Source organism: Octodon degus, unplaced genomic scaffold (assembly GCF_000260255.1).
Source record: "Octodon degus isolate 3935 unplaced genomic scaffold, OctDeg1.0 scaffold00003, whole genome shotgun sequence".
NCBI lineage: Eukaryota > Metazoa > Chordata > Mammalia > Rodentia > Octodontidae > Octodon > Octodon degus.
In genome coordinates, this window is record NW_004524579.1 from 7164610 (window position 1) to 7178085 (window position 13476).

The 13476-nt window shown below is 40.3% G+C and overlaps 1 protein-coding gene across 1 annotated transcript in view; it reads left to right on the top strand.

Moving 5' to 3' along the window:
• The window catches only part of Dsg2 (desmoglein 2), a gene marked incomplete at its 5' end in the record, with an annotated part of 48225 nt that overhangs the window by 19484 nt on the left and 15265 nt on the right, over positions 1-13476 (top strand). The window contains 6 exons of the mRNA XM_023713385.1: positions 1058-1219; positions 1348-1492; positions 2861-3027; positions 5387-5524; positions 5620-5805; positions 9847-10112. Of these exons, the coding sequence (XP_023569153.1) occupies positions 1058-1219; positions 1348-1492; positions 2861-3027; positions 5387-5524; positions 5620-5805; positions 9847-10112 (1064 nt within the window). The remainder of the gene's footprint in view (positions 1-1057; positions 1220-1347; positions 1493-2860; positions 3028-5386; positions 5525-5619; positions 5806-9846; positions 10113-13476) is intronic.

Genomic DNA, 13476 nt, shown 5'->3' on the forward strand with positions numbered 1-13476 from the left:
TTTCTGTGTAAACATACAGGTCCATACATGTACATGTATTCAGTGTACTCGGCAGGAAAACAGGGCCGGCCAGCGGAGGCTCTGCAGAATGACCACCCCGAGTTCCTCGCTACACTCAGGAGTAGGGCTGGGGGCAGAGGCTGGCAGACCCATCTGCCATTCCCTGGTTGCTCAGTGATATATGAAGGAGAAATGCAGGAACCAGTAGGGAGTCCCAGGGAGAAATTTACCAGTAAAGAATGAGAGCTAGGAATAAAATTGTTGATAGAGAATAAAGATGATTTCAGAAAGTGAGAAGCACTACTGAGTTGCTCTGTCTTTCCAAGCACGGAGGTAGCCTATTTAAATCCTTGTCTGGAAGATGTCTTACCACACTGTTGCAGAGGCAATATCAGATCCTCCAGTACAACATAAGGGAAATACTATAACTCCCAGCCTGTAAGATGTCTAATACGCCGAGTTCCTGTTCTCTAAAAATTAAAGAGTTTTAACAGCAGAGATTAGGAGTAGGAAGTTGTGTTAAGTGGATAGAAAGAGGATTGTCAGAGGAACAAGAGGGGGCCCGAATGGGTTACCCCAGAACCCTACTTCATCGGTATGAGTTACAGCTATGATTAACCAATAGGATAGGATACAAACATCGTTGCTTAAGTAATGGTGATCCAGTGGCGAAGACAAGTCACGCACCAAGGCTCGTGGAAAGAACAGAGACTTTTTCTAGGAAATGATGGAGCTGGAGTTCTAGGTCACCCCCACAGATGTCTTTTGGGCTCATTAGGTGTTTGGAGTTTGTCCTCAAGGGAGTGTACAGCCCTGGTCATTTCATGTTTATCTTGGAAGCTGGTCTCCAACAGCTGCGGTGAGAGAGGTTGAGTGGCTGACTCAGAATCTCACCCCAGTGTGTAGAGACAGGACGAGAACCCAGGGCACCAGCACACATGTTGTTCCACCTCCCTTCTACTAGCACTGTGACGGCTTCCCAAGGTAATGGCCGTTAAAAATATTTACACACCGATTACAAAGAACTTAACTCAATCTTCTGTTTTTTTTATGTTAGATACATTCTGATATTGCAGAAGAAAGAGGAATAAAAGTTACATACAGATACACTGGAAAAGGGATTACAGAGCCTCCTTTTGGTATATTTGTCTTTAATAAAGACAATGGAGAATTGAATGTTACCAGCATTCTGGATCGGGAAGAAATACCGTTTTATGTGGTAAGAAGAACACTTTTACATTTATTTGCCATTTTTCCTTAGTAATGGCTGTGATTCTTTTGTCCAATAGCAGTTCAGTTATCTTAGCTTTAAACAAGTCTCATTTATTGTCTGTGTCATGATTTCAGCTAACGGCGTATGCTATGGATTCCAGAGGAAACAACCTAGAGAAGCCACTAGAGCTCCGCATCAGGGTTCTCGATGTCAATGACAACGAGCCTGTGTTCACCCAGGAAGTCTTCGTTGGGTCTGTGGAAGAACTGAGTGCAGCACGTAAGAGTGTTTTTTTTTATGAATGAATAACCAAGGTCATCTTATCGCCATTGTGTAAATCCCATTTGGCCTGTGGAGTATTAACTTGCAGGACAAATGATCATGGCCCTGTTGCTGTAGATAATGGCCCAACTGCTTTCCTCATCATAAGTTCAGATGACTTTAAAGATTATCTTTCTGCCCCTCAGAAAGGTAGTGCATTGATAGGACAGGTGGGCCTCCATAGCAGCCGCCCGCCCGCGGGAGACAGGCTGTGGAAGTAAGTGGGTGTGGCTCTGTGGCAGCAGAACTGCACGTAACTGACACAGGCGGCTGGCTGGCCGTTGGCCGCGGGGCACAGCCGCTGACCTCTGACTTACATAGCTCCCACGGCACCCTTTTGTTGACGTTATTCAGTGCATTGCTCTTTATAGGGCTTGAAGTAGAGATTTCTTTTTAATCAACGTGAAAAGTAACTGTATGTCTCCTGATTTGTCTTTAATTTTAACGAACATCTAGTAGGCCAAATAGCTCAGCGGATTAAAGCACCTGCTTAGGCAGAGCGCAGCAGCCGGGATCCGATCCCCAACCTGCCTTGCTGGCCCCACCCACGGGGCGTGCTGAGACGCAATTGAGACTGGGCGTGGTGGCCCATGCTTGTAATCCCAGTGTTTGGGAGGCTGAATATAGGTGGATTACTACAAATCTGATCTACTCATAGTGAGATCCTGTAGACCCTGTACTAAAATTAAAAGAGGCTGACCAAATAGCTTAACAGATTAAAGCACCTGCTTAGGTAGATGCCGGGGCCAGGGGGTTCAATCCCTGGGCCTGCCGTGCTGGCCCCACCCCTGGAACACGCTGAGATATGATTGAGACTGGGCGTGTGGCAGGCACCTGTAATCCCAGCACTTGGGAGGCTGTAAACAGGAGAATCACTACAAGTCCAATCTCTGTAGTACTCTGAGTACCCTGTAGACCCTGCCCTAAATACAGGAAGAAAAAAATTAAATAAATAAATATATTTATGCATATGTGTATATGTAATATATATGTGTATATATATATATATATATAAAATTTTAATGAGCATCGGGGCCGTGTATCAGCTCATCCACATGTCTCTGCATTCATTGCTGGAACAATCTTGTGAGGTTCCTATAACAGTTGCAGAACTTCCCCCAATCTCAGCCTTGCCCCCCCATCCCGTGTTTCCTCCTCCTCTGCTCCATTCGCACGCACTTCCTCATCCAGGAATGTTTTGATCATGGTAAAATAGTGCATAATTTTGTTAAGTACCCAAAATCCTGTTGAGAACTGGTGAACTTATAAATCAGATGATACCCCGTGTAAGCGTACCTAACTCGGACCCCTCTTTTCCTGTGCCAGACACACTTGTGATGAAAATCACTGCAGAGGATGCAGATGAGCCCAACACTATGAACTCTAAAATTTCCTACAGAATTGTATCTCAGGAGCCTGCATATTCTCCAGTGTTCTATCTAAATAAAGATACAGGAGAGATTTATACAACCAGTATTGCCTTGGACAGAGAGGTAAATTAATGTTCCATGTTACCCATCTTTTATAGTCCTTGCTATCCTTTCTAGTTCTTTCTCGATTACTCTTGTTTTTAAGATAGATCGATTGATTGATTGATTGATTGAGTGCAGAGTCTTGCAATGTAGCTTGGACCCATAGTGATCCTCCTGTCTCAGCCTCCCCAGAGCAGGGATTAAAGGCATTTGCTACCACGCCCGGTTTCAGCGGCCGGCATGGCATGCAGCACTGGAGATTGAACCCGGGTCCTTGAGCTTGCAGGTACTCTTGGACCACCAGGCTATCTCCCTGGCCCTCTATTGTTCTTTTCTAAATTTCTTTTGTTCTATATTCCTCATTCCTAATATAAGAATCGTCCTCCTTTAACAAGAGTGTAAGGCTGGGGATGTGGCTCAGTGGCACAGCGTCTGCCTGGCAAGTATGAGGTCCTGAATTCAATTCCTAGTACCCGCCCCCCCCAAACAAAAAATCAATTCAGAAAAAGGATGTCAGGCATCTTGTACTATGAATAACCACTACGAAGACAACAATATGCAGTGTATTGATTACTGAAACTGTCCTACTAATCGGTTTTGAAACTGTCTTATTGCTATTTGTTTCTCAATAAAATTAATTAAAAAATAAAATAAAAAATAAAAAAATACTCTTAAAAAAACAGATGTCCTCTCCACTATGGTAGTGGTTGGTGATGTGCCCACAGTTGAAATGAGATGTGCTGTGTGCATACTGAGCTATTTAAAAAATCCACTCAATTAGGAAGAGATACAGAATAGCATCTTCATTTTATATTGATTATCTGTTGAGATGATAATATTGTATATTCTGCATCAAATACACTTGTTTAAAATTAATTTTTTTTTTCTTTTTAGAGGGTTGCTATTCCAAACTTTTAAATTACGTAAAGACAGTACCATTCGAGTCCTTCTCCACGAGGCCTAAAGCCTCATTCCTCTTGGTGGAGTCATCAGAAGTCTCTTCCACCACTAATTCGTAGGCAGGGAGCAGGGTGGTGGTGAGAGGGGTCGAGGTTGGGGACAGGTGACAGGGTTCTAATTCAGGTGTTAAAACTTTCATAGAGGAAAAATATTGTTTCAAAACCTGTAATTAAAAAAAAAAATTAGGTGGGTTTTCTGGAAAGATTGTTCTCCTAAATATTTCACTTTTTTAGTTCTAATTCAAAATTTTATGGTAAAATGAGTGCTAGAAGATGTTTTAAATACTACATACATGAGTGTATGAGAATAAAATGTTCAAGGATGCAGGGCTGTCGTGAGGTACAAATCGCCACTCGTGCGTTGTGGCATACTTGGAAAACTCACTCTGCTCCGATGGGAAGGATTGTGGCCAACACTGCTGTTGGAGTTTCATGAAAGTTAAAAATATGACCTATTATTCCTACAATTCTGCTCCACAACTTTCCACATAAAGTTAGAATGAGAAAGGAATTACTGTGAGTCAGCTGTGGGATTTTTAACAAGGCTCTCTGAAGTGCAGGAGATTTACCCAGTAACAGCAGCTGTCACTTTCTGTGCATTTACCATGTCCCAGGTGCCGTCCTAAGCCCCTTACCCAGATTAACTCACGAAATCCACATAGAAGCCCTGCGAGCGGATCCAATTATTATCCCCATCTTACATGTAAGGAAACCAGGCGCTGAAGGGATTATGCGTGTGTCCAACATGGCTAGTGAGATTCCAAGCTGTTGGGATTGTAGCCGGGCAGCTGGCCAACCTCTGCGCTGAGCCCCTGCCACACCCACGCTCCTCACACCTTGAAGAGTCAGTCACTCTTGGTCACCTTGAACAGAGCTGTGGTACAGGGACCGCGGAGAAGAAGGGCGCCCTTTGGAGTGAGCACTCGTGAGTGACAGCCGAGGGACATGCGATCTGGAGGACGCTGTGTTCCCCAGGAGGCCTGACTCTGGGGAATCTGGACCCCTTGCATTCACTGGCCCAAATTCTTAGGACCAGGATTTTCTGGCTTAGCATTTAGCTGAGAATAAAATGTGGGGCAGAAAAAACAAATTCCTGCTGTCTTGCCTTCACGTCCAACATAAACACCCCACATTTTGAGCAGCGCCCCTTCGTGCAGATGATTCTAAAGAGCACCATGTGAGAATGGCACCAGTGACAAATTTAAGAGCTTATCAGTAACTCCCTGAGGTTCTTCTGCCCTTTTGCAAAGCTGAGATTGAAAACAAATTGCATATTTATACCTAAAACAGCAGGTCCTGGGAGTTATTTATGAATGAAATTATTCTAGTCCATTTTCTAATATTAAGGCAAACTAAAGTTAGAAAGGCAGCTTTGGGGAAGATTCGTTTTCACCCCAGTGGGGTTTTCTGTTGCTCTGCAGGAATACAGCAGCTACTCTTTGACAGTGGAAGCAAGAGATGGTGATGGACAAGTAACAGACAAGCCAGTGCACCAAGCTCAAGTTCAGATTCGTATCCTGGACGTCAATGACAACATACCTGTAGTGGCAAATGAAATGGTAACTTACTTTTATGGTAATTGTATTTACTTACTCATCCTTGAAATGTGTATTGCATTAACATTTTTTAAAACTCACATGTTCATATTTCGCAGTATGAAGGGACTGTTGAAGAAAATCAAGTCAATGTGGAAGTTATGCGCATAAAAGTGACGGATGCTGATGAAGTCGGCTCTGATAATTGGTTGGCCAATTTCACGTTTGCCTCAGGAAACGAAGGGGGTTATTTCCACATAGAAACTGATACTCAAACTAATGAAGGGATTGTGACCCTCGTCAAGGTAAGTCTTGACTGCTCAAGGTAGGTGTGACAGGTTGATGCCGGAGAAGAGCTAACAGATGTTGAGCCCAAACATAAGTGTTTTACACACCCAACCAGGACTCTCATTGTTTGAAATGTGAGCCGTTTGGTTAGCACATGGTCACACTGTAGGTTAAATATAGATCCTGGAACTCTGATCCTAGCCAGACTACGTGGTACCAGCAACCTTGCTTAGTGCACTTCCGGTCTGCTTGCTGCCCATACCTGGCCTGGCTCTCTGTTGAGTACCCTTTATTTACCAGTGCTTATGTATCTGCATAACACCAAAGCTAAACCCTGCTAATAACACTAAAAATCAAAGCTGTGGTAAATTGACGTTTAAAGGTGCCTAAGAAGAATGACGCCCTAAAGCTTTATGCCAAAAAATACATATTCCTGAGCCCTGTCATCAGGAAGTCTAACTAGGTCTGACTCAAGATCTTGTCTTTTAGGCAAAAATCCACCTGTGATTCTAACATAAATGGTGTGAGAGCTGCATTTTAGAAACAGTAATCTAATTTTATATGTCATTGAATTGATGAAGAAAAAATTGAATTAAATCATATTAAGTGTAAGGTTCTTATACATTTAGATCTTATAATCCTGTAGAACTTTTCAAACAAATATTACAAGGTAATTGCCTTACCAAATTTAAAAATAAAATGCAAAGCTACAGCTTTCAAAATACTATCTCTTTAAATTATACAGAAAATGATTCTAGAAATTATCAAACTTTTTTACACTTAATTTATGAAAGTCTAGGTAAAGTCTAACAGAAGGAAAATGTGTAACAGAAAAGAAAATAATTACCTTGAAGTTTCATAGTAATGATTTTGAGCATCACTTATTCCTAGGCTACTAGTCATTTAAACTACTTTGAGGGAAAGTGAATAATTTTACATGTTTTATGATTATTGAAAAAATGGATGTCATCAGAGACAAAATAATTCATCTGCTTATGTGGAAATAAGCGTAATTTATAATCTTTAGTTTAGGGAAAACCATGTCAGATGTTTGAGATACAAATGCAGTAAAATGCAGGAGAAGCAACAGCCGTGTGCCGATGAGCGATCGGGTGCGGGGAGCAGTTTTCAGTCAACTGTGATAAGCCACAGAAAAAGAAATAGTTATCTCTGCCAAGAGTAGTGGAAGAAAAATAGGAGATAATTCTATTACCATGGACACAACAGATGTGTAAAGCGTGTCTAAGTTATGTGAAGAGTTGCTTCCAAATTTTAAGGACAGTGATCAGATAGCATTGAAAAGAAGTTAAAGAAGATACAGAAATAGTCGATGTGACAAATGACCAGTGCCATTTGTCACGGGAGAAAGTATAATATAAAAGCATAAAAACTAAGAGGGGCCAAGGAGATAGATCAGTGGAATAAGTGCTTGCCTGGCAAGCACAAGGTCCTGAGTTCAATCCCTGTTATCACCCCCCCCCAAAAAAAAAAAAAAAAAACTACTAAGATGGCTAAAATCAGCATCTTAGTCTGTTTGGGCTGCTGTAACAAAATACTCAATGGTGTACCCCATAAACAAGAGAAATGCATTTCTTACGGTTCTTGAGGCCTGGGAGTTAAAGACCTCAGCAGACTCAGTGAGAGCCGTTTTCAGGCTCACAGTCAGTGGCTTCTGCTGTATTTTCACACCATGTATGATGCTGGTGGAGTCCAGAGGCCTCTTAGGAAGAGTATAAGTTCCATTCCTGAGTGCTAACACCTCCCAACGGCCGCTTCTCTAGATCATCATTTTGAGGTTGAGAGTTCAGCATATGAATTTTATAGGAATACAAACATTCAGTCCATCACAGCCAAAGAGGTTGACACCACCAAGTATTGGCAAGAGTATAAAGACCCTGGGACCTTTCTGTATAGCTGTGAAAATAAAAAATGACATAGCCAGTTTGGAAGAATTTTTTTTTTAAATTTAAATGTAATGCAGTTACCCTATGATCCAGCAATTTTATTCTTAAGTATTCACCCCCCAAAAACAGGCTTATATGAAGATTTATAACAAATGTTCATAGCTGTATTATTCATAATAGTAAAACTCTGCTAACATGGACCAACATCAGAAGCATTTATGCTGTATGCAAGAAAGCAGATATAAAATTCCATGTGTAAGATTGCATTTATGGAATAATTCTAGAAAACACACACAGTGGAGATAAAGAACAGAGCAGCGGTTGTCTAGGGCTGCGCATGTGAGGGGGTGGACCACAGATTTGCATGGAGGAACTGTTTGGAGTGATGTATTCTAAAATAAACTGGTTGGGATTGCAAATACTAAAAGTCATCACACTGTAAACATAAAATGTGTAGATTTTATTGCACCTAAACTGTACCTCAATGAAGTTCTCAAAATAAGATAAAGGAAGTGAACAGAGGTTATAAAACATAGTAATAGGGACAGTAGGTCATCACAAGAGAAATATCAATTGCTTTGACTACGGATTACCAAATTTAGTGCTATTCTTTCTAATGCTATTGAAAAATAGCGAAAATGGAAATAGCAAAACTTTAGTAGAGTTATAAAAAAAAAAAGAAAGAAAGAAAGAAAGAAAGAAAGAAAGAAAGAAAGAAAGTGTTTGTCCTCATCTAGTGTTCTGGATACTGAAATATTTTCCTTCTCTTTGGAGCACTGTGGTCGTTTATGACAAGTACTAAGAAACAGTGTTCATGGCCCCAGAACCCAGCACACCTTCTCCCGCAGTCTTCGCCTGTGAGCGCCAGTGATTTCTGGCTGGAAGACGTTAGTCCTCATCCAGTTGGCAGCACCAAGGCAGGTGTGCCAGCCGCAGGAACAGTTGACAGGCGCTGTCATTGTGGGCTTACAGTCACAAAGAGCTTAATTTCTCTAGCTGCTCTGTCATGCCCTGGTCCCGACACCATATTTAAAGGCAGGCAGAAGAAGTGGTTGTTGATTCAGAACTGTATAGAAGGAAAAACAAAATCCATGGTAAATCATATGTGAGACAGATGAACAGCTTTGCTGTAGTTCATGTGAACACATGTAGTGTATTTAGTCTTATGTTGAAGAAACAAGCAAGAACGATCCATCCAGCTAAATGGTCAGGAGCGTTGGAAATGCAGAGCAATAGAAGCACAGGACCGAATGCTGAAGTGTGGCTAGGTCATCGTTTCACTAATAGGATACAGGTCAACAGAGGAAAAGTAAGTTGTATAAAAATGTTCAGGCCAATATTTTATTTGTAACTTGCAAATACCCAAATGCCTAGGGACAGAATGGCCAAGTTAATTAGATGCAAATATAAAATACTATAGAAATGCTTATAAAAGGAAGTGGAAACATTGAAGCTAAAATACGTGTACAAGCTACTCAATATTGTAAGTGAAGGTTAATATGGAATGACATTCACAATATGTAAGTGAATAAAATAGGCTAATTAACAAAAAAAAATAAATAAAATAAAATACGTGTACAGTGGTAACTGGCTTGTATCAAATAGGCGTGATCAATATCACGGTTCACAGAACTATTCGAAAAGAACCTAATATCTTTTAGGGTTAGCAGCAAAACAGATTTTAATCAATGCCTGCTACAAAAGGAAGGACGAGGTGTTTTGTTTAAATATGTTTGAATATCCCTGAGGTTTGTTTTTGTTTTCACTATCAAAATTCTCAGTTTTTGAATATGTTAATAAGCAGTGCAAATCTCCTTTAGGGAACAGAGGTAGCAGTGCAAATCCATGGGCCACATTTTAATTGCCAATTTCATGTCCCCTATTGCACTGTGGCATGCATGTTAAGACAAAAATGTATACTTTTGAAAACAATTTTGACCTTGATAAAAATAAATTAGGACTCTCCTCAAGCATCTTTAACAATTATGAATATCCAAATTATTGGTAGAACATTTTAAATTGCTTGATATCCATGAGAGTTGGAATATCCATTCATCAAATTGTTGTATTTAACATTAAAAAATGTGTGTATGTGTGTGTGTGTGCACACGCGGGCACAGTCACTAAGACTCCTCTTTGATTTTGCCTTTCTAGGAAGTGGATTATGAAACAATGAAGAATCTTGACTTCAGTATTATTGTCACTAATAAAGCGGCTTTTCACAAATCCATTAGGAATAAGTATAAGCCTACACCCATTCCTATCAAAGTAAAGGTGAAAAATGTGAAGGAAGGCATTAATTTCAAAAGCAGCACAGTTTCAGTCCGCGCTAGTGAAGGAATGGATGTATCAAGCCTAAGCCAGTCAATTGGAAAATTTCAAGTTATTGATGAAGACACTGGACAACCTGCTCAAGTAAAGTAAGAAAATGTTATGAATGTATTTCCTCATTGTGAATTACTTTAAATGCATATTTCCAAAGCTAATAATGAAATTTAAGCACCTTATTTCTTCACACATCAACATTTTAGTTCAACAAAGGTCTGTAGATTAAATTTCCCAAAGTTATGCCTGAAAATGCAAGATGAAAAGATATTTTCCAGAACCTTCTTCCTTTAACAGCCTGTGTTTGGGATGAGGCTGGGTTCCTTACCACAGAAACAGCTGTAGCTACCGTGGGCTGAAGAGCGATAAAGGGAAAGTTCGGAGGAAAAAGGAGATAAACTTTATAAAAATCTGTCTTGTTTCTCAAGAGTGCTAGATGCTGGGCATGGTGGTGCATGCCTGTGATCCCAACACTCAGGAGGCAGAGGCAGGAGGATCCTTGTGAGTTCAAGACCAGCCTCAGCTACAAAGTGAGCTCAAGGCCAGCCTGAACTACGTGAGACCCTGGCTCAAAAAAAAAAAAAAAAAGCAGATAAAATTTGCCACAAATCCCACTTTATATAAGCTTAGTTAAAAGCACTAGTTGCTTTGTGTAATTTACTGTGGGAAGACAAATTCTAGTCACAAAACTTGGGAGCTGGTCTTCATTTGAAGCCATGCATTTTGAGTCAGGAATGGTTGACGTGATAGAGATAGAGATAGATACAGTTGTTTTTTGTTTGTACCAGGAACTGAACTCATGACCGTGTACTTGCCAAGCAGGTGCTGTGCCACTGAGCTATGTCCCTGGCTATATTTTTCTTAATCATGGCAACCTTTACTACGCTTTTTAGAAATCTAAGAAAGACCACCAGTGTGCCAGAAGGGGCTGGGTTGTTTCCTGTGTACATTCTATACAGACCCCTCTGATTTGCATGTTTCGGTTTTCAAAGTAAACCCAGCTCGGAGAGCTAGGCCACGGAAAGATTGCTCTCCACAAAGTAATTATTTATGGAGTTACAGTTACTGGACTTGAATTTGAGGGAGTCCTACTTTTTGCCCACACAGTTGTGACTTTCTACTCCATGCTAGTGCTGCTTGGTTGTTTGTCCTTGTGCCTGTGCCCTGTGTGCCACCACTCATAAATTGTCACTATTAGAAGCATGGACAGGTATGGCAAAAATGAGGAGAAAATTATTTGCTAATCTCTTTTCAGTGAACCTTCTTTAAATGGAATTCATAAGCCATACCATCAAATAATTCAGTTTCTTTTTCTGAAATAGTAGAGCAAACATCTCCACAGTTTTCCACAGTATTTAGTAACCAGCTTTTGCCCACTGCCCCTACAGAGGAGCCAGCGTCCTTGGACTAGGTGGTTTAGTTTTGTCTTTCTGGGTTTCTTTTTTTTTTTTTTTTTCCAATCTCATTAAAAACATCTTATGGCTCCTGGTAAGCTATGGTAGGGTACAATGTCATGCAGAATGAACTGTCATAGATTTTGTGTGTTTATTAGTCCATGTTTGCTGTCCATAACGATTCCATTCATCATGCAGAGTTGGTGCTCTGTACCCAACAAGGCTGCCCTGACAGATCCGCAGAACTAAGGGTTTGCTGTGAGGTTCTGTGTGATGATTTCTCTTGCTGTTCACTAAGAAGTTCGTATCTTCCACTGATTTGTCTCCAGACAATATTGTGGCTGACTGTTGAAAATTCTGTTTCCTACCGATGTTTACATTTTGACTGCTATTTTTATTAGGTACTGTGAATATATTAAAAATGTGTTCTCACTGGAAAAATGACAAAACCTGCATGCTTCTTTAGCACACATTTACAGACCCCTAGAATAAAAGAAAAATGGACTGGGGAGATGGCTCAGAAAAGGGCCTGAGTTCCATCCCTAGTTCCACCAAAAAAAAAAGAAAAGAAAAGAATAAAAGAAAAATGCTGGTGAGGTTTTGAGGAGAAAGGAATCCTCCATTGTTGGTGAGGTGTAAAGTAGCATGACCACTGTGGGAGTCAGCCTGGAAGCTCCTCAAAACAGTAAAAACAGAGAGTCTGACCCAGCTGTCCCTTGTACAGGTATCGTCCCTGAAGAATTAAAGATATCATATTACGAGGTCCACACACACTGTGTTTATAGCAGTACAGTAGCTAAATCCTGGACGCGGCCTGTAGAACCACCAGCGGATAAACAGAGAAAGAAAGTGTGGTCCATAAACAGAGCAGAGAACTACTTGGCCATAAAGATGGATAAATTTGAGTCACCGGTAGGAAGGTGACTGCACCTTGACACTGTAAGACTCAGTGAAACAAATCAGACACGGAAGGCTAAGTACTGCTGATGTCTCTTATACGAAAAACCCAAAATACAAATAATTTCAAGTACAAAAAAAAAAAAAAAAAGATGATAGGAAATAGGGAGGTAGACTCTGTGGAGATGCGAAAAGGATCCAGGGGCTGGAAGGGATGGGAGAGAGAAGAGGAAGGAAAAACGATTAAGGTGAAGTGTGGGACCCGTTACCCAGGGTGAATGTAATTATCACAACATTGCTAATAAAAAGAGAAACCTTAAAAAACAAAAAGTAATTAAAAAGATCTTAATAATCACCTCAAATGTATTATTTTACATGAGGAATGGGAGGCACAGCTAAATTAAATCATCTCCCAGTAGTCACTTAATTTGCAGTTACTATATTATAATCCTAATAAAGGCAAAAAAAATCATTTCCTTACCTAGGTCATAATTTTCCATTTTACTGATTATTCATTGTTATCAGCTCTTTATGGATATTTGGCACCACATGTGAGCTGAATGCTGAATCCTTGAATAGTGTCTGGTTTTCATAGCAGAGAAGAATAGTTAGAAAATCCCTGAAATTAGGCCACACAAACCATTTCCTGTGAAGTATGGCCTTATTAATAAGTTGCTTTCTTGTCATATGTATGTGGGGGACTGAATCGCGTGTAAATTCCAGCTTTAAAAGTCCTGGCATGAAATTCAGAAATACTTATGAAAATCCAAATGTATTTGCCAGTAGAAATACTAAGAGGCATGAAAATTTCATTCCCGTGTATAATTGGATATTTTTAAATAGCACCATAGAAGTATTGCTGTAAGTAAGCTACAGTTCTTATGAACATTAAACAGCCACTTAGTAGAAAATACATGATCAGTGTGATTGCAAGAGCCAAGGGACTCATATATTTGGCTTATATATACATTTTGTTTGTTATACTCAGTACTAATTACATGCTTTTTTGAAAATACAATAAATGGACATTCTCCCTGCTTTCCTGAAGCTGGATCTTGTCACGCGAGGTCTTGCTGCTTTGAGAGAAGGAGCCCAGAAGTCATCTTTTCAGCATGTGTTCCCATGTAACAAATCTGCCTGAAAGTTACTGTTCCTACCAACCAGCAAC